Source organism: Chelonus insularis, unplaced genomic scaffold (genome assembly GCF_013357705.1).
Source record: "Chelonus insularis isolate UGA/USDA-ARS -01 unplaced genomic scaffold, ASM1335770v1 contig_25_pilon, whole genome shotgun sequence".
In the NCBI taxonomy this organism is placed as follows: Eukaryota; Metazoa; Arthropoda; class Insecta; order Hymenoptera; family Braconidae; genus Chelonus; species Chelonus insularis.
The window spans coordinates 292,206-315,507 of NW_023276451.1; the positions used below are offsets into that span (position 1 = coordinate 292,206).

Genomic DNA, 23,302 nt, shown 5'->3' on the forward strand with positions numbered 1-23,302 from the left:
CGGCTAGGTCATAGACGTTCAGTGGACTTTACTGGCCAATGCGTCATCTCTTGTACATGAAGTATATGAATATATGTAAATGTTATACATAGCTCCGCACATCTATACACAGATATGTTTGAACGGCCAACGTGAATTCGCGAAACTACTTGAAATTCTCTTGGCACATTCAGATACGGGCGTGTGCTCAGGCGTCTGGACGAAATTGAAAACTCGATTTTCTTGGACTTAGATTCCGTAAGATAAGACGGCAGCTAAATCATTCAAATGAGGATCCTACGGGCACCGATCAGCACGATGAGAAAAAAATGGTAGAAAAAAAAATAAATAAAAGTTTGAAAAAATATATAGATATATATAAAATACAGAAAACTTAATCGATTGCTACGGAAAAATATTCGTTGAATAAATTCAACCAAGAGACTCGAGGTAAAAAAAAAATTTCACAAAAAAATGCAGATGGATAAAAAGTATACCGGAAAATTATAGGTTTCATAAATAAATGTTTGCAAAACATTAGTAAAAGTATGAGATCTCACTCACAACAGTTTAGTGTCGACAGTAAAAAATAGAAGAAAAAAAATGCGAATAGATGACAATGGTTGGGTAGTTTTTTATATACGACTTTCAAGTTAGTACAAAAGTTACGAGCAATTTTTAACCACCATTTATATGTTTTATTCTTGTGAAGCAACTAAAACATGCAAATAAAAGACATGGAGATCAAATTTCGTTTAAATAGATAACCAAAAGCACAAAAAAAATTCCACGTAAGCGATACTGAAAGAGTTGACATATTCAGAAAAGAGCAATTAACAGGTGACAAATTTATTAAACTCTATAGCCTTTAATTTAGTAGAATTATATTTTTTACCAAAGTTAACGCTATTTTCATCACTGTCAAAGCTTTGCAATGTTTCACGTTAGAACGCCACCGAGAGAGTTATTGATCAGACTTGTTAATTGCTTCTTGTTGCCTACGTATCATTTTTCCGGACATTTCAGAAAACTAAATATACAGAGAATTATTTTATCTGAGTTATAAATAAATATCATGTGATGAGATAAAATGGTAAGGTTTAATTAGTTTTTATTCTAGATATGAAGTTACAATGTTAACTTAGGACAACTTAAGACATGTTAGTCGCGAGCCCTCCGACTTAAGACTGACTGCCCGTCTTCTTTTCCCGTTCTCATCCCTTCTGCGAGGGCGAGACTTGACTTCCCACTCCTTAGGTCACGTCAGTCCCAAGTCTGGAGACCACGTGTTGGGACTTTTCCCTTTATATTAGGGGAAAGTCCCTGGGCTTAATTGTAAAACTTAGTGGCTACAGAAAAACTTAAATTCTAGTAAATGAAACTAACGACGGGTTTTTCTCCGATCCTACAATATTCTCTTCCATTATCTTATCAAACAATGCAATTCACTTTTTTTAAGAAAATTGATTGTCTAAAGTTAAAATAATTAATTTTCACTCACTGGAATCTTAAAATTAAGGAATAATCTTTTATGCAAAAATGCAGCTTTGATATAAATATCCTTTTAATTTTTTTAGACACAAAATTAATAAACAAATAATTCAACAAAACCCACAGGCTTTTTATTATCTTTCATTTATGTTATTTTTAACTAAAGAATTTCCTCTTTGATTGCAAATAACCTATTCCCTTGCGATAAATGCTTTCCATCAAGTATGAAAATAATTTCTCATTATCTTTTAGCTAGAAAAAGGTGTAATAAATTTTTTTTCCTATAGGAAACATGAACTGGAATTAGTTTGCAATATTAACGTTCAAAGTTTTAAGAGTTTACTAAAACTACAAATTTTTCGGTTGACTAAATGTTATTCTGGCCTTCATTATATTCAATAATCTGACAGTTTCTGCACCCCGAAGATGCGGAAATACGTCAAACTAAACATAGCTAGTATATGAGGGTAATTTTCAGTGAGCAAGTTTTAATGGTCCTTTTATAGTGGGGCATTAGAGTACGTCTGGATGAATATTGAGGCATCTTGGAGAGCCCCTCCAATTTAATCGGTAAGTGGTTTAATGAAGGTTCTCAAATTTAATATATTAGAGGATTAATTTATTCTCTTTAGCGAAAATCCGATTTCAACAGTTAGTGTTATTTTAACACTCGGATTTGATGTTATAATTTTGGGCTAATAAATGAAATTCATGGCTTCACATTTTTCCGTCAAAAAATAGATTATCAGAAAGAAGGAAAAATTCCATTGAAGTAGGAGCAGTAAAAAAGTATTGATGATGGTTATGCTAAGCCAGTGACCGGATGATTGCGAATGGATCGATGAAAAGAAGGAGAGAATAAAGGTGAGAGGTGGAAATACTGGAGTTATCACCCGATGGTTGTTAACTGTAATACTTGATGCGGTTATCAGTTCATTCCTACTATTGCAAAAGGAGTATCATTGAGTTTAAGAGGATATAAGAAAATAATTATTCGAATGAAGTAAAAAAACATTTATCATTGATATTATCAACAAATGGCCTTTCATCAATAACTTTTTATTTAAACAAAAAAAAAAGATTTTTTTTTAAAGAAAAATTAGATTTAAATGAAAAAAATTATTTCTGATAAAAAAACCTTTTCTCACTATGTTAATATTCATGGATAATTATGGAAATTTTTCGTTCAATTGACTTGATATGAATTTTTTACAGAAATCAGTGTGGAAGAAGCCATGAATTAATCAACTAAAAAGACACAAGTTAATTCTTATCACCGGAAAAATCATTCAAGTTGTTTAACATAATGAAAGGAGTTCAATCAGGTGAACTGAATTGATTATCAACATTTCCATTCAGGCAAGAAATAAATTGGCCTTAAATTTCAATCATCAAAAAAATAAACTAACTAGAATAATTTTATAATTCGTCTGATATTGATTAATATTTTACTTCCTTATTTTCTATAATGAATTGAATTATTTATCAATAAATATTTATGTTTAAGAATATAATTAAATACTACTTTATGTATTAAAAATCATTTTTTCTTTCAAACAACTATTTGTTTCAAGTGTCTGACTTAGAGCAAAGCTCAAGTAAAGTCTTTGTTCACATAATTGATGCTGTAACTTTAAATGAATTTTTTTTGTTTAAAATTCATTGCTGAGATGTTCTTTTTGGACCACAAACATATTCTATTAAAAATTTTCAATAAAATTACCCTTTTTATCAAGAAATTTTAGAAAGTTAGTGAATTCTGTTATGATTATGGAAAGTTCTGAAAGTTTAATGCTAAATATTGCGGTTGACTTGTATGGTTAAAAATTCTTGACACGGCAACGTCGTGATCGAAAAAACGAAGAGAATAAGATGGAGTATACATATAAATCGAGCAACTTAAGTCGCTATAATGGACTATCGATTTTCAAATGTTGGTGTCATGATGTGCCTCATGCTTGCAAGCACTCGCGCGTGCACCGAAATCGACGTTTATTTACTGGAAAATTAACCGTGAGTCAATGCCCGTGTCGAGGTGGCGGATTAGGTGGAATCGACTTTCTGATACTGATGCTAAAAGAAATGCCGCAATCCCTCTTTGTCTGACTATTTTTTCTGATCGCGCTTTTTATTGTCTGCAGAAGGAATCGTTCTTAACTCGCTTTTTTAGATTTCTCATTTGTATGCCATTTCTCCAGACTATTGTTGCCAACAAAATTTACATTACATCTTCCTTTTATCAAGATTTACATTTTAAATATTAAAATAATCATTCTTCAAATTTTTTTTTTTTAGGCACAATTTTCAGCTTAAGGATAATTAATTTTTTTTAACTTAAATATTCAACAACAATGTATTGTACTTTTCTCTAACAAAGAATCAGTCAAAATCATTGCAAATGATCGCGATCACTTGGATGATTAGCAGGTACGGAATAATAACAGTGAATCAGTTCTATTATTTTCATTGCAAGTAGTGAATATTTACTGAATTATTTTTTGAAAGTTTTATAAATATACTCGTAGAATCGTCATTATTCTTATTTTTGTAAATAGCCTGGAGTTTCATGAAAGTATCACTTGAATTTTTTTTTAAATTTTGAAGACAGGTCAGAGACATTAAATTTTTATGGGGCGAAGTTATTTTGTACGGCTATAAAAAAAATCAAATATTCACTGCATGTATTTGAAAACTTGAAAAAAATTCAAGTGGCTTTTTTAAAACCTGGCTCTTTTATGTCCACTTTTCTCTATGTTCGAAGTTAAATATAACTTCACTCACAACTTTGATATTGTAAAGAAAAATTTGCACTGGAAATTAGAGTCACTTTATATCAGACAATTACGCGTATATATTTTTAAAAGCCAAATTATCCAAGTTATGAAGTCACATCATCACATGCTTATTTATGACGTAAACAATATTCCCAACAGATCAAAGACTTATTGGACAGTTAATGAGGATAGCCATCTCTATTCGTCAATTAATTATGTAATATCGTCACATTATAACAATGATGATGAATTTTACGCTCTCAGTGAAACATTCATTACAATTGAAGCAAGATAAACTATTCATAAATTGAATTCGTCAGCAAATCACGAGGGATATACAGCACACTTGAGTTTGAATAATTTCAATCATACCACGGTTACCCTACTAGCACGTGCATTACACTACCTCAAGTCCAAAATTGTGCGGTGACCAATCGGCTTCCAGCTTTGCATCGATTCCCATTGACTCATTGAATTAAATTGAATAAAAGGTCATTTTAAATTAAAGAGAATAGTAAATTACTAATGTGATAATTACAGTGTAATAATAACCAATTGTCTTTAAAATAAAAGATTTTCCTGCTGAATTTTTCATTCATTTCAATCTGATATCAGGTATGCACTACTAAAATTTTAATATAAGCTTTATTCATGTGATTGGATTTAATGAAAACTCCGAAATTTTTTATCAATTTTCTCGGTGATAATGAAAAAATTTTTCTGGCTATTTATTTTTGTGTCAACTCAGTGTATTATGGATTTTATTTTGTCTGCAGGTTATAATAAAAAACTATTTAATTGATTTTGTCGCAATCAAATATTGAAAAACAATTTCATGGAAAACATAGTTTTTAAATAATACACGTTTACAGAGTATGAAATAATTCAATTTCATGGAGCAAAAATTTATTTCACCGTATCCTATGGAATTTATCACATAATCAAAATTAGTGAACGTTGAAAAAAATCTTTATCACATCGAAAAATTCGTTACATAACAATTCTGTATCAACATTCGTTTATTCAGAAAAAAAAAATAGTTATTAATTTATCTCCATCCCCCTTTTACTATAAATTTTAAAAATTTATTGATTATCAAGTAGAAATGTAATTTACTGAAATTTATATTCGTTAATTATGTCAGAAAATAATTAATTAAAATTTCTGGGGAATTTTGTTCTCAAATATCGCACACCCATTCAATAAGCTTTTAATTTAATTAATTATAAATTCAAAAAAAAATTTTTATTTTAATATTTTCCTCAGTTTTTTTTACTGTCAGAATAAATGTATGAGTTAATACTGGAGAGAAATATGGTAAAAGATGATAAATAAAGTACCATTAATTAATTTTCATCGACCGAATTCTCATCTCACTAATTACGAGCATCCGAATCGAAATTTAACATGAATTTCATGATCTCCACTTTTACTTGTCCATTTTATACCTACGAGATTTTCGTCTCATATCAATGAACACCTGAATCCAACCCGCATTTAAATTTAGTCGCAGTAGCTGTAATCGCTGAGCTCGAAATTCGGTGAGCCGCAAGACCTTCATCCCCTGTCGCATTTGTTCTCTTTTCGTCGTCCGATAGTTACCCATCCCTCAAGCTCTTGTTCATGAACAGTATCGGCAGAAATGCCACTGGGATTACACCCGTAAAGCTTAATCAGTTAGATTGCCTGCAATTTACCGTTCTTATCCGTTTGCACCCTATCGTTTGTTCTCTTAATTTTCAGATACCATACGCCATCAATTCTCACCATTTTTATTCTACCATCCAAGTTAATTGTGCTCATACTTACATTTTTCTATCAATCTTTCTTCCCCCTTCCATTGACTCAATAAAATTAATTTTGGTAAATAATACAATCTAATTCAATCTTATTTTTCTTTCCAATTCAAGTATTTTTTTGTGAGATAATATAAAAAGAAATGTCTTGTTAATAAGCCAGAAGTAAGATTGGATTTTGTTAGTTGATTATAAATAATTGTTTGTTAGTTATTACTATTGTTAGATGTAAAACTCACCCGCATTATTACTGGCGAAATTATGATCCTTACCTGTAACAAGCAAGCACAAAGAAATTAATTAATAAATAGTGAGCATACAATCCTATTATTATTAGTTGATTTGAAAGCAGCAAAATTACTTTATCACCTTAATTACACCAATGACACTTTGAATAAAGCTAAAATAAATTTTATTATATTTAATTAAAGAATTAATTAATTTGTTCTTTTTAATTTGTATATATTGTATACTACAGTTATTGATTACTCTGATTAATGGACGCTTTTTATTCATAAAAATTGTGTTACTTGATAATGGTGATTACTTGCAAGCATAATTTAATTAGTAATACTCGAAGAGAATTTTTTTAATGTATTATTGGAGATGAAGAATATCATGCAGCAGACTTGATGTTATTAATGATGTCTTTTCTCTCGATATCTATTTTTCCTACCCTCTGCACTTAATATCGTCTGAATGCACTACAAAATTCCCTTGAATATACTTGATCAGTCTCTTCAAGCATATTTTTCACCCCTAACACTTGTTTGAAGACACTTGTCTTATTTTTGTCTGGCATCAGCTATTTTTTGTTCAGAAAAAAAAAAATTTTTCAAGTTGTTATGAGTGTAAAAAAAAAACCTAGGAAAATAGAGTAAAAATTAGAGAAGAAAGGCAAGAAAATAATTGCAATAAAATGTATAAAAAATATAAGAAAGTTCTAAAAGTGTCAAAGTATAATGAAAAATAAATTACTCAATCCTCTATAATAGTTTTTACTAAAAAAAATCCTTCAAAATTGGTACCAACACTTTAATGAGAGTGTGAATTCATTTTAGATAAAAATTTACAAAAAAATGATACTTTAATTAACTTTTTTGTTAAAAAAAAAATTCGAAATCTTTTCACAAAAGCACGTAATTTAGTTATTCAAATAATTACTTAAAGTCTTTTACCTTTTCAATAAACTAAAAGCCGAATTCATTCACTATTCTAGCGCTACAGCAGAAAAAAGAACTTCTAAAATTGGAGGAAAATTTTATACAACCGTTCATACGAAAAATCACAGAAAGAAAAAGGGCGAGGTCCAAGTTGGCAACGTGAATGCGGGTCTATGTATGTATGGTATATAGATCGCGTGACATAAAAAAGAAAAAAAAAGCAAAAAAAATGTAAAAGGTAGAACGAGTAAATATATAGACGCTTGAGCCAGCTATGTACTTGGTTGGATGCCTGGTTGGATCATGTGTTGGTCGTACGTATCTGCACAAAACCTTTGTATGTGCTTGATAATATAGTTGGCGACTCGATGAAAAATTGAATGTCTTCGACGTCCAATGTTTTCTGAAATGGGCTGAAACTTTCGTTTTAAGTGTAAAAAAAGAAGTCACAAGAGTAGAACGAATAAAAGGTTGAATGAGAAAGATATACTATATTCTGGAATTTTTGCAGCACAATCGATGTCAATCAACGTTAATAATTGATTGATTATTTGATAACTCTAAACTTCAATAAATCATTATTTCATGCATGCCATGATCTATAATATCATCATACAATATCTAATATTCTTTTCTTTATCAAAAATACTACTACCGTGCTTTAAAAGCTTTCTTTTTTTTGTAGAATTATTTTTCACCACATGCTCAAGAATTTTCTAAAAATAGTATTCGTAGCAAAGCTCTCTTAGAGATATGTTTTTGACAAAACATCTTGATAAGTAGAAATAATTTATATTGAATTTGCTCATCCCATAGCAGTATGATGGAATATCATTTAAAAATAAAAAAAAAACGTTTCTCTGCTAAACATATTTTTGTTTAAAGTTTTTTGATTGAGTCTTTTGAACACTCGAATTCAATTACATTGGCTGATGCTTCAAGAGTTTTCGGTCAAGAGGTTCTTGACGTTATTTAGTTGAATGAATCGAGTTGTCATTCGTTTGGTTTTGGTGGATATTTCGTGCAAATCAATAGTGTTTTATTTTTAGTTTTTTCTCCCTACTCTATTATATTTCTAGTGTATTGTTGATGTCAGTATTCGTAATTCCAAATCATCTTTTGACTCTTATACTTTTTGTGCCTATAATTTTCTGCCAATAATTATTGATGAACAATATTTAATTGGTTAAAACACCAAATATCTGATCACTTGGAGTATTATGAAATAAAAATATACAGAAATGATTTTATTGAATGCAGATATGAGATGAAAATTGTTTGTGAGATTAAACATAGCAAATAAAAATAAGAATGAAAAATAGGAATACATATGTCTCAATATACTTCAGAGAATCTGTAAATTGAATCACACTATTTTTTCTCACCACTATAGCTATTGTATGTATAGGATGCGTATCGTTCATAAATTTGTTGCTTACGCGTTCTACTCATCCTGTCATTCTCCTTGACGGTCTGTAGAACTCGTGGAATATAAGTTTATTGAATCGCTTCGATCTACCCCATGTCGAAACGAAGAATCGTATCGACATGCAATATATCGAATCGCCGGCACTTCTATTCATCGCACCGTCGTTCTTTCATTTTTTTCCTATTATATCACGATACTACCAGTCATTTTATAAATTGAATCATATTTCATCTGCTATAGATGACATTAAAAAGTCAATAATTTGAGATATCTTCAATTTAAGTACGAAATTCTAGCATTTATTTTAAAAAAGAGAAGAGATTTTAAGAGCAAAATTTATCGTTAAACTTATGACTTGAATTTTTTAAATGTTTTTTTTTGTCTTGATTAAACTCTCTATAATACTTCATTTCTCATTGACAGCCGTTGCCAAAATTGAATAAATCACGACTTAGTATGCTAATAAAACCGATATTAAATTTGTTCTCACAAGCTCTTGAGATTGAAATTTTTAATCTTTTATTATTCTTATTAAATTAAACTTATTATGTTATATTATCGTGCCTCAAATGATTTTTAAAATAGTTCTTTTATGCTGCGGTTTAATATCAAATTCGTTTTTCAAATAAGTCACACTGAAATTCTAATAACAGTAAATTTAATGGATTAATGAAACTCCTAATTTACATTTCAAAAAGATTTTTAGAGAACAATAATTCACGTTCAAAATCAATTATTGTTTTGTCATTGTGAAATAGCAAATTCTCATAGTTGTTTCTCGTGCGATTCGAAGGTTTAATTAAGATTCCGACTAGAAATCGAAACAAGATTCTGAACCGAACAAATTGAGACATCGACTAGGGTTGCATAAAATATCCTAAACTAACGTCGTCTATGCATATTGAGTGAAACTACTATATCCCCGAGAGTATTAAGCACGGTTTCGAAGTGATCAAAGTCAAATGGTATCTATAATTACATTATTCAAATTTAAACTTATTCTTTAGACTAATAATTGGTTGATAATTGACATCTCGATATCAATTACGTGAAGAACTTATTTTCAAAGAATTCTGTGATCAAAAAATATGTTGATGGAACAAAAAAGTTATGCAGGAAAGATTGCCACTAAAGTCTTGAGAGCTTTTGTCGACTCGATCCTTTATGGTTAACCGAAAAATACCAATGTCCACCGAGAAGCTCAGATGAGGTAATAATTTGTCTTTTTTTCTGGCTGTCCTCCTCTTCAGCCTCTACTGCACAACTGGCGAGAATGGGTCTCCACCGTTGGTATTCTCACAGGTAAAAAATAGCCGTGAGTTCCAGCACAGTTAGTCTTGACATTTTGTGGGATATGGACCGAAAGAAAAAATGGGCCACGGTGCTTCTCTCCTACTTGAGTAGAATATTTCTCTTCAGAAATTATTTATCTTGCCACAATAATGCATCTTTTGCCGCACAATAGAGATTTTACGAAATACAAATTGTACTCTCTCATAATAATTTTATTCGACACAAATTGAATAAAAAGAGAATTAATGGTCGTCATCAAATGCTCGTAATAATTCTGAAAAATTCGTATAATATTTTAAATTCTAGAGATATACAATACAATTATAGTATCACTAACTAGAAAACTCAAGTACAGAAGTGTATATTTATTTAACCTACTATTTTTTTTTAATGCTCAACGCCTTCTGTTTCATTACATCCACAATAAGCTACTCTTGTTTCTTGTATAACTACCATTTTTTTTATTATGCAGGTCACCGTTTGACTTCCTAGAAAGTCACTAAACGGCAAATAACCATCTAACCAGCGGTTGACCTTTTGTTCTTCACCAAACAATACGTTTCCGCCTACGTCTGACTTTTTTTATGGTTTTACTACTTGCAACATTTCCTAGTATGCATATTTCAGTGCTTTAGTTTTTAATTTAATATCTATTGGATGAAACATCTCCAAAACCTCTTAACAAAGTAATAAATAAAGTTGGGTTTGTTTTGTTTCATGTTCTATAATTAATTTCTCTTATAAACGACAAATTTTCTTTTTAATGTCTTTTATAAGTTTAATTTTTTTCTATTAATTATAAAAAATGTACCCATTATTTATTTTAAAATAATCTTTCTCCTAAAACCTAAACTCTAAAAAAAAATAGTTAAGTTCCATAGTTGGATTTACAATCCTGTGTTAATTTTCCATTCGACGGAAAATAGTTAAGACTTTGTCGAACTATTAATAGTAAATCTAACTATATTTTTCTCTCAGTATAGATGTTTTTATTTAAAATTAATTAGTTTTACTCGAGTAAGTCTGAAACTTTAGCTACTTTTACATGTTTACAACTTATGAGGAAAATGATAAAATATCACAAGTTTAAATATTACTAAAGGTCTGATTAAATAGAGTTACATCGAGAAATACAATATTGATTAGTGCTCAGAGTAACCGTCCAAATCTCTCTATCAGAATTGCAAGTGTACCTCAGCCTCACATTTCTAAGATTTGAGGAACCTTGTGGGTAGACACGACCATCATTAAAGTACCGTTGGTGCTCCATTGAGGTTTATTACATTCAACAAGGGCAAACAGTTATTTCCTACATTGCAAACTGAACTACTCAAGCTGCATAAATAAGTGGAAAATGGTTACCAACTCTTGTTAAAGTTACTTTAAAATTAAATTTTATTCTATCATATTGAAATACATTATAAGAAATTCTAAATTATTTGAGTAATTTCATTTTTGGATGCTATTCTCCAATCTCTTCTACAAGTTTCCTATGAATTACCAATGGGAACTGTTTTCGGTAACTTTATATACGAACATAGCGTGCTTAGTTACTTGTTTCAAATTTCATTGGAACATCGATTGTACATATTGAATGCATTTACTATTAGTATGTCGTTACAACACAACCATTAATTCAAGAAGGATATTATAGCGTAATATTGATACTCTACAGGCCTTGCCAATTACCTGTTCATTTAGTATATCACAGTTGCATTCTTAGGAATGATATGAATATAAGCCAACTTTATTACAAAAAAAATTCCTCAGTATTTTCCATTCGTTTTCTATTATTAATTTTAATACGTTTAAACTAGATTAATTGTTGAAAAAAAATATTTTTACCATGGAAAATACGAGGATCAAATAACAGTTGAGCAATAAATTCATGAGGAAAGAAAAAAAAATGATAGAACATGGTGACGAAAAAAAAAATCCGATCAAGAGTACCATGAGCCAATGAAAAAGATGATATTGAAGATTATTTTTTAATATCTCATAAGAAGAGTTGACGAGTGCATTGAACGATTTTCAAATATAAAGTGTCATCGAATAGCGAAGATTGAATTAAATTGAAAAGAGGAAAACAGGGTTTATTAACTCATTTGAATATCGTGGAATTCATCCACGACGATCTCTAACCTCATCTTTTTCTTCTGATCACCTCTCGTCTAACTTCGTGAAGCCATCCAAGCTAAAATATCGATAATACTCTTCCAACCGAATAATTTTATCTCTCTATAGCAGATATATGACTTCCTCCCGTTATTTTAGTTCTGGCGAACACTTCAGAAATTTTCATAAAAATTTTCATGCATTATCCTCACATAAAAAATATCATCCGAAATGTCAAAAAAAAAGTATTCTGAGGATATATCCCATATATGATTAACATATTGGCTTTTCTAGGTATCAAGTAAATGTATCTAGTAATATGAATGAACGTCAAATTGACAAAATAGCCGGAAACTCATTTAAATTCCTCTTGATTATGACCTATAGAAGACCAGTAAAAATGTAACAAAAGCATACTCTACATAAAATGTTAAATAATTTAGATTTTCCAACTGGCAGAGCTGCAATAAAGCTACTTGACATTAAAATGGTTTGAATTATTTTTTAATTCTATAATTATCTGGAAATTGAATAAATTATTTGTCAAATGCCAAACTCGTCAATTGTTAATTATTTTTATTCAATCTACAAAGCTGTATTAATTTTTTTATAACGATTCATTAGTGGTCTTTTTCAATGAAACAGTTGCAAAAATTGACATGGCAAATAACGAGTTAATACAATAATTATTACAAAAAATTTTTAAATTAAATTGTTGCTTCGTTAATGGTTAAGTCATAATATTTATGATGAAATACAATTTCCACATTGTGCATGTCAGAACCAGTAATGAATGATTCCCGTCAATTTTTTCTAATATAAGTGATAATTGATAATATATGCTCAGACATAATTCGTAAAATATATATATATATGTTGAACAGGACGTTAACGTACATGTCAAAATGTACGATAACATATTTTAACATACATGATCGAATATATGTATACATATACATCTCTATATACTGTTGAATATATTATAGGTCAATGATGAAGTATGTAATTTCCAGTTAACATATCAGAATATACATGAACAACATATGCTTAGATTTGTGTACTAGAGCTTTTTGAAATGTTTAGAAAATTATTTTTCACACAATTATCAATTTAAAAGTAAATAACCAATGGACTACCAACTTGGACTACACTTTAAACTAAATCGATACAAACTTAGACTAGCTACTTTATTGCATGATGAATAGTTGGATTATTCAACTGAATAACAATACTTTAGCTTCTATGTGATGTTTGTTAAATTGATAATTTACGTAATTTACATGGTATATAAATTAAAATTTTCCAGATTATTATACCTGAATATCTATGTCTCTGATTCACCAAGTTTTATTCTCCCATGATTTAGTTCACTGTTCTTTTCTACAATTGATAAGAAAAGTTTTCTTTTATCTTTTGAATGTTTTGCAACACCACTAATTTCTATCCTCAGAAACTTTACTTCTCCGTTCAAGCATGAAAGGTAGTTATTATTGAGAACTAGTTGAACTACCTTACTTTGTAAATATGCATGTATATATAGGCATAGAAGGAAGTATTATACTTGAATAATATACAAAAGGAAATCGTATATAAAATACATTGTATGATATTAAAATATTCAATATGTAAATTACATATAATCTTTATCTAATTTAAATTCAGGGTTTCAACATTTCAGAATCTTTTTTCAAATGATGAGATTTCAATGAATCTTAAAAATCGTAAAATTTCTTTCATCAAAGTTGAAGCTTTTTCTATCATGAATGAATTAATTATAAATAGAAGTTGGGAATTATTCAATGGCAATCACTATCTTAATAATAAGTTAAATACTCAATGAGTTAACCTAGTTTTAATTCGTATTTAAGATAAAAGAACAATTGCATTTTAGTACAGATATTGAATATGCAACGATAGGTTTCGTTTAACGTGAATATGCAAATTCAGTATTTATACTTGAAGAAAAAAATTGTTAAAAAAACGTCTAAGAGTGTTTAATACATCAATCATTAATATTAACGTTAAAAATTAGATTAAAATTTTTTTCTAGATAGATAAGAGTATTACGAGCTTACACCAATATTTATAGTTCATTAGGAAACATGTCATTTACACTTTATATCATTCTAAGATAAATATTTACTTTTTTAATTTTCAAGATTGTAGCATTTTAATCGTTGAAAATCTTCTAAGATTATCATATTTTTTTGGATAAAGCTGGATGGTATTAACGAGCTTTTGAAAATTTTCTTTTAAAGAAAATATTTTAAATGAAAAGACTTCAATTCTTATTTACGTCTTCTTTTGATATTTCTTTCAATAAAATAAAAATCATGATAGAATTATTTCCTTGACTTGAAATTAATTCCATCAAATTTAATCTGACGGAAAAAGAAATAAGGCAAATACTTAGAGTACTTAGAGTACCGAAAAAAGTAATGTGATAAAGAGTAAAACACGTTACAAAAGAAACGTATTTTCAAATGCGTAGAAAAAAAACAGGAAATAGGTGAGTTTTGTGTAGTTAAAGGGTTTCTGCAGGAATATCGAAACTTGGAGAAGTGAGGGTACAAGAGTTAAACTCTACAAAAAATGAGGATTAACCTTTTGTCTACGAGACCATTCTGGCATTCCTTTGTCCAAGTTGAGCACTCTGTCGCGACACCCTGTTTTTATCCATAGCCTGAAGTGTGTCCGTTTCTATGTGCTTCCCTTTCCTACTCTCCATCATCTACACCCAACTTCCACTAACATGCACCAACTCTGATGTACGATTCTCTAGTTAGAAAGTTAAATCTCGGTTTTCTCTCCATGAAAAGTTCCATTTCAGTTGATTCAACTCTCTTTCTCTGTATCCTTTACTCTTTTCTTTTACACTGGAACATACTCAATAGTTACTGTAGCAGAGAATACTTTTTTTGGTGAGGGTGTTTGAGTGAAAAAATATTCAGAGAATCGAATGAAACTTTTGTAATGATTTAAAAAATTCTATTGTTCTCTTTTCCTTCATTATTATCCACTTCTGCTATTTAATTCTATTTATTTTTGTCTGCAAATTCACCAAAAAAGTTCTACTTCACAAAGTTAGTACTGTCAATTTTATTACTGATCAATTTGCAACCAGTTCAATGTAATTCCTTAGAGCTCACAATTTATACTTCAGCTTAAATTCATCAGTACACATCAGAATTGGAATTTCGGTGGAATTCTATTGTTGGAATAATTCGTTTATTTAAGAAAGCATGCTTCAATAAATAGATATTCATTGAAGTTCTTGTAAATAAACAAAATAATTGTTTGATCTACTTGGTTTTTAGAAAACTCAATAACTTCTTATTTTCTTTCTACTGTTGTCAACTAACCACCAGTACTAAAGTATCATTTCTTGGTGGATAGTTATTACACCCTAAGTGTGAGAAAGACCACCAGACAGTTGAGTGGACGATTGGTAGCTCCAAACGTTCAAGAGCTGTAGTGTCTTTGTATCAATCTCCACGCGACCTCACCTCGACCTTAGAGCAGTGAGGCATTCCATTGCTACTCAGGGACCCTATACGTTTTACTTAGGTCTGACCTGACACCAAAGTTACCACTCACATTCATTGGGGAATTTGTGTTCCTCTGTGAACTTTACCCTAAACTATGCTATATAAAGAACAGTGTTTGAATTATGTATGTATTACATTTTCGAATGTAACCACGTTAAACCGAATTTATTAATAATAATACTTTATAAGTGATTATTATTTTTGTTGCATATTAAAAAAGACAATTAAATATTCTGGAAAAGTATATGCTGTAAAATTGCATGTTTAATTTTAAATTAATGTTTTTGTTTGACTACAAATTAAATTTTAAAATTGCATAAATAATATAGTTGGTTTTAAATAACAAGATAATTATAAAATATAATTTTTCAGAAAAATTTCAAAAAGCATTGTTATTTATTAACGAATGTTTCTTGATAATACTTTGCTCATCCATTTTATTTAAAACTTCATATCATTACCAAATAATATTTTATCTCATATTTGTTTTGATTTCATAATTATACAAACAATATTATATTTAAATACGAAGGTTTCATCAACTTTTTGATGTAATTGATAAATCAAATAAATTTCAAAAACCATTGAATTGTTATGAAAAATTGCACAGGTATAATATTCAAGAAATCATTCCATTCAATCAATAAAAATTCTATTGGAAAATCAATTGATAAAGCTCTTGAAAACGAACAGAAATAAATAGAAAAATATGAAAATTACATATTACTTGATACACAGATCAGAATAGATTTCTTTTATACATGCATTTTCTCTTACTGCAAATACTATCTTTCAATATGAGTAAAAATAAACCTGGTAATAAATTTTCATCTTTCTATCGACATGAAATAAAATACCAGACTTTATTAGGATTAGAGATGGTGCGACGGAATCCTGATAGTCTCATTAAATGATCAAAAGCAAGGGATATCATGCAATGATTTATCATCGATTAACTGAACTAGTATTAGCGTATTGTAGGCGGTAAACATGATAGGTGAAATATCGATAGGAAGGCATATATGGAACCATATTGGGATAAGGGGGAGGGAATCATATTGAGTCGCAATCAAGTACTTAGCCAACGGCAAGAGGGAGAAACATGAGAGTAGTAAGATACAAATCATAGAGTTCGTATCCAAAGAGAATAGGAAGTAGAGAATCATCAATAGGATAGAGACTTGTGGTACAAATTGTGCAATGGCTATCACTGAAACGATCACTTGTATTATTGGTCTTTAGGGAATAACAATAGAAACACACATCCATTGTTCATCGATTCTTTACATGCACATTATTTAATCCTAGTCTTTTAAGTAAATTGCGTTCATTTTTTTTCTAAAAAAAGTTATCTAGGATATTCCGATCGATATACTTTGATAAGAATCGGTATATTTTATTCATTATGAAAAATATTAATCACTATGCATTCTTCTCTGAATATTTTATAACCAAATAAATTAAAATTATGGAATAGTAGCGATTATTTTTTTTTGTGATGTGAAGAAATTTATATCGATCTTTTTTATAATTTAGATATAATTTTCAAGCAACAAAATTTTATTTGTTATGAAAATACAATAATGTTGTTCATTAAACAAAAATGATTGAAAACTAAACTTATTTGATTATTTTATTTTAGAAGTTTCTAACAAATAGAAATTAGTATTTTTTGTTTGTTCTTACGTATTTATAGAAAAGAAAAATACAGTAAAAGGAAATAGAAAAATGACAAACATCTATGAAAAAACTTCGATGCCGAATAGATGTGAGTAAAAGTTTTTAGTGTCATACAAGTTTGTACATTTGATGTGTATGGATAACGAAAAAAGAATAGTGAGAAAAAATTCCAGAAAAGGTCGCGGTGTCACACACTTTCAAGTGATACTCGAGGGAATAACCGTTCGTGATACACGCGAGTAAAGTTCGTAAATCTTGAACGCTGCTCCCTCTTGGGAACCATGTCTCAGTCACACCTCTTGGCTGCAAGAGTTAAAGCATAGTCCAAATCGTAAGCTTGCCTTCTACCCATGACTATTGTCTAACGAGATAACTAACCATAATAAAAAAGTTTTTGTTAAGAGACACATTTAAACTCTAATTCTAACTGAAAACTTTTTTTTAAATTTTCAAATTTCGAACAGATTAGAGTTAAAAACTGTAATTATAAAATTTTGGAACATTAAAAAGTTTTTTTACATTTAAAAGTAGTGCGGTGGAGTTATTTTTATCTAAATTTGATAGGAAAAGGTGGGGTAAAATGGAACACTAACAAAAAGCATTAATTAACAAATTAACAATGATATTAACAAATATTAATAATTTTTAATGCAATAGCAAATTGAAAAATTGATAAACAAAAAATAAAATAAGCATTTGTAAACTTATTTTCATAAATTAGTACATTGTCCCGAGCGTTTCACTTCATTCTCTCTTCCCCTATAAAAATTATTTTTATTAATTAAAAATTTTTCTGTGTAGATGTAGAATATATTTAATAAATACCTTTGTCAAATATTTAATATTTGAAAAAAATTTGTAATTAAATAAAGAAATATTTAGAGTTCTTCAGTCGGAAATTCATCAAACTCAAAGATACTTTAATGCATTCAACAGAAAAAATCAAAAAATTCAGTAAGTATTTTTATGGCATTTTTTATCGTTTTAGTGCTGAAAAATGGCTAAATTACGAATAAAATTATATAAAAGAAATGCTAGCGCGTGCTTTTTCTTCAGAGCTTACATAAATAAAAAAGTTTCAAGCATAAAAATGTGTTGTTTACCAAATGTGTATATTTGCCATAATTTATTTAAATGATAGATTATTTAATAAAATAATAAAGAGTCATCAACATAGAAAAATTTAATATTTATAAGAATCTTACAGTGATTCTAATCGATTAAATAAAAAAACATTTTGACAAAGTTTATCTGTATTGACAAATGTGAGTAAAAAATTCTTTTTTATAGTGACTCAATAAATATGTAAATGTAGAGCATATATTATCATCAGAATACATGTAAAACATGGATCGTAGACTGTCGGTAAAATATACCAGAGCTTCTAACAGCGAGAGGGTTGTTCTAACTCGTGTTTCTTTATTACACGTTTGACGCACTCTCTGTCGCGTGATTCTCTGTCGTTTACTCAACGAGATCCAAACTCAAGTTGACCCTGTGATAAAATCGATAAGTGTGGCCTCATTATGAAGTTGTAACAGTTGACTCATACGTATCACTCAAGCATGACAATTCTCTTTTATTTACTAGAGTAATTTATTAATCTACATGGAAAGAAAAAGCATGATTTCCAAAATAAAAAAAAATACTTGAGAGTTGAAATGCTTTCGTTTAACATTATTCCATAAAAATGAAATACTACTTTCGGTGAAAAATTACGCAGTTAAAAAATGAATGAAAAAAGTGATTGATTGCATTAAAAGTTTTTCGATTAATTAAAAATAACTGGTAGATTTTTTTTAATCTCTCGAAAAATATTCATTTTTTAAATAAAAAAAAAGTATCTCATGAAACATAAACCCTATTTTCATTATCGATTACTTTATTTTTCTCATAGTTTTTTTTATGAAAAAGAAGAAAAAAATGTATTAACAAAATTTTTCCTTGTAAAGTTTACCGACGAGAAAATAATTTACATTTTTTTTAAACTAAACAATCTTGTTCCTTATTACCCAACATAAGTTCATTTACAAAACAAACAAAAAACATTTTCTCATAGATTGCTAAGTTGAAACTCTGTTTAGTAACATCCAAATCATTCATGAGTATGAATATCAGTATAAAAATGGAGAGAATGAAATATTTCACGAAAATATAGTCAGATATTTTGCTTAAGGAAGTTGAATAATACCTCGAGTTTTTTTAAAGCTGTATGTGTTACCTCCACCCGTTACAAAGGAACATCGTCTCCCATGTATTTTGTGGATGCTGTTGCGTTGATATGGTGCAATAGCAGCACAATACAAACGTTGATATGTGTGTGTACGTGTGTGATAAGGTTGTACTCCAGAAATTGCTTTCCGAGCAAGAAAGCTAAGCTTGAGGCAACTTTCTATGCACACACATATGAATCTCTTTCCTAGTCATGCTTTCTCTAGACTATACAAGCTAACTATACTTTTCCTTCATTCGCATCCTTCCTTATGCTTTTCTACTTGTCTTTCCGTTCCTCTGGCCGCCTACAGTCATTTCCATTCTCTCTAACTCACTAACGGCCTCTCAACTCTCAAGAGGAAGTGCTGCGGAAGTGAAAAACCACGACTGCAGTCAGCCAGCAATGACAAAGAGTAACAGGCATGAATTCAACGCAATTTACTACAGAAAAATACATTCTATTTGATGTCATGTAAATATATAATTAAAACTGTCGAATAATTACTTATTTTATTGATTTAATTTACTATACTTTTATTAATAAAGAATATTCTTCAAGCTTTTAATGTATTCCTTCAGAAAAATCCCTCGCTTAATTTTATTTAAAAGCGAATGTTTAATTCAAAGAACTTTGATTTTTCGTATTTTACTAATTAAAAAGTTTTTCACGAAACTACAACCATTACTTCTAAAATAATTTAATACTGTGCTCTAAATAAAATTAATTGAACAACTTTTCATGATTGTTATTGTTTTTTTCTGTTTCACTTCAACAATTGGTAAAATTATTCATCTTCCATTTTAATTCTGTGCAAAATACAAAAAAATATTTCACAAAATTCTTTAAGGAATTTTATCAATATTTTTTTGTTACTTTGATTTTTCATGTTCATCTCTTTATAACATACATCATCTCATTCTCGGCTTTTCATCTCCCATAATCATTTTTCTTTTTTCCCTTCAGCCAGAAATCATAACGATTTATTGTGACTGTACTCCATTTCGTAGAATATTTTTGGCAAAATTTTATTCCAACCTTTTCGTTTTTTTAAGTCTTCGTTTCCTCACACGATCTTCTCTCCATTCTGATATCTGATTCGGTATCATCCCACTACTCGTGGCTTTTGTAGTCATTTCCACATATGTTCTACTATCCCTTACGAACTGTGCACACCAACTATACAAGCACCATTTTATCCCTACTTTCACTTCCTACTGTACTTGGAATTCTATTTTGAAAATTCGATAGCCAGTGCGTAGAGCTATCAACTGGAGTGTTTCTACGCTAATAAAAGCTCTGGTTATTTACACAATGAACACTGGTCTTTGTTTGGAACAACTTTGCACTAGAACATCAACTATTTCAGTCAATCCAATAGTTTCATTTTGTTTTGTTTGTGTTGAGTGACCATAACATCACTACACTTCAAATGGTATTCTATAAAGATTACACAAAGCCATTTTCTGATGCTTTAGTAAATGAAAATGCCGAAGAAGAGTAAAAGCTATAGTTGGACATGCCATTGGTACTTTTGTACGTTCATCACAATATAACATAAAAGCATTTATACGCATGAAGTGGCCGTTAAATTATTGGATAAAAATTATATATCCAACTTGTGGCTATTCATTCTCTGCTAATTACTTAAAACTACTCAACTGTTTTTATAATTATAATTTATTCATGAGTCAGGACTTTGATATTAAAAACTTCTCACTTATTTCATTTCATCCTTTAAATTAAAAAAAAAAAAAATATTTTTCACATTTGTTGAGAAGTAAAAATTAAATTATTAAATAATGCAATTTTTTGTGTTTTGTTTTAAACAACTTGATGAAAATTATTTTTAAAAATCTTCTTTGAAGTAATTATGAAAATAAGTCATAGAAAAATGATTGGATTATTTATTTGACAATATTACATTTGAAAAGAAAAGAGGCATGATTATAGAAGAATGTACAAAAAATTGTTGAACGTTAACACTATGCTACTTTTCTTAAGCAAACTGTCGTGACTTTTTTGCTTCATCGTCACATCAATCTTCTTAGCCATTAACTTTCTTCTCGCCTTAATCTGATTTATTTTTACCATCAAACCTATAGAGAATGGTTGAAAACTTTTCTACTGACGCTATAAAAAATTCAACCACTCCCTAGACTCGATTGTTCACATACAATTAAATGAAACGAACGAGATGTGAAACGATTTAGTTCTTTTTTTTTAACTTGATTTTCCATACAGTTGCCACAACTTAAGAGTCGTGACTTGCAATCTCAAGTAGCTTCCGTGACCATTTACTCACACTCATGACCTCTGAATAATCATAATAACTACCCGTTTGATATATAACACATATAAAACCATGAATGAAAAAAATTATCAATAATTATATACTAGAAGAGAAATGTCCACTACACAAAGATTTTATGTTGTTATAATTACATTAAAATTATGGTAATAAAAGATTGAAGGGATAAGGACTTTATGATTGATATATGACTATTCCTGGGAGTATCTAGCACTTGATAATTAACTAATAATAAATTTATAAGGATAAAAGGAGAATTAAATCTGCATTAAATCAACTATTGATAGAATAAATTCTTAAGAATAATTAAAAAAATTATTGCTTCAATGTAATATAACTTACCCTCAAGTACCGGATGTCGTGGTTTATAGGACATATCTGTAAAAAAAAATAATTTTTTGTTACAAATTGAACTTTTTACTTTTACTTAAAATTACTTATTGAATTATAATGGAATAATGTCAATCTAATTGCTGTATTTGATAGAAGTATGTTAATTAAAATTATATAAAAAATTTAATGAATATAAAGCTTGTCAGTAATTAGCATCTTGGAGATAAAATCTAATAAAAAGCATCCAAAAGCTAACAAGATTGTAATTGATGAAAAATTAAAACCAGGTCATTCTCATATTACCCAAAGTGACAATCTTCACGGCAAGTAAATTTTATATAGTAATGCTTACAGTGTGGAAAATTATCTGCAAGTATTCCTTGTCGTCTTATGACACCTAAGCAGCATGATTACTTAAGCTTACTGAGTAAATACACTGATGTGATACCTGTCACATTTAAGACTATCGAAGTTACCTTAACGAACCTTTAGCAGCCATTAACAGTGGAAATAAGGTCAAATTGATATACGATAAAAATAACACTGTAATAACAACGTTGATTGGTTTCCATTTAATCATATGATGAAAATAAAATCATTCTCCACGCCTATACTTGGTTGCCTGCAGTAATAATCGTTGAGATTGAGGTAAATGATGCTGTCGTAAGAGATGATGCTGGAGAGATTAACGAGCGCGACCTCGTCGAAAAGCGTCACGTGTTAACGAACCATAAGCAAACAAGGTTGGCAGGCAAGGGTTTTGTCATATAGGTTACACTGATGCATACATTCATATACCTGGAGGATTTGGGGATCACACCAAAGGACCTAGTCGTTTGAACCACTCGGTGCTGCCAAAGTAACGATATGTATGCAAGTCCACCTCTCTGTGGTAACTCCTACATCCCGATATCCCGTCGATAGCCTTTTCCGTTCAAGATATACGTCCACATCATGGCTAACACATGTTGCCACCATCTACTTGAATGTCAGCATCACCATCAAAGCTCTGAATTCTTCAAAGTTTTTGAATTCTATTTTCATTGTCTTTTAAACATTCTTCTTAGTTATTTGGTTGATCAAAAAATAAAATTCGCTTTTTTAAAGTTCATTTTCTCTCGTTCTTCACATATTCTTGTTTTCAAATTAAATTTATTGTGTTGCTAAATGTTAGAATT

The 23,302-nt window shown here is 29.4% G+C and overlaps 1 protein-coding gene across 6 annotated transcripts in view; it reads right to left on the bottom strand.

The window, feature by feature from the left end:
* Positions 1–23,302, bottom strand: part of LOC118064844 (agrin-like) — a 182,006-nt gene that overhangs the window by 73,892 nt on the left and 84,812 nt on the right. For 5 of the 6 annotated variants that reach the window (XM_035079734.1, XM_035079732.1, XM_035079733.1 and 2 more), the window contains 2 exons: positions 22,134–22,169; positions 6,280–6,312 (listed from right to left, as the gene is read on the bottom strand). In XM_035079734.1, the coding sequence (XP_034935625.1) occupies positions 6,280–6,312; positions 22,134–22,169 (69 nt within the window). The remainder of the gene's footprint in view (positions 1–6,279; positions 6,313–22,133; positions 22,170–23,302) is intronic. The other variant, XM_035079735.1, reaches the window with a different exon arrangement.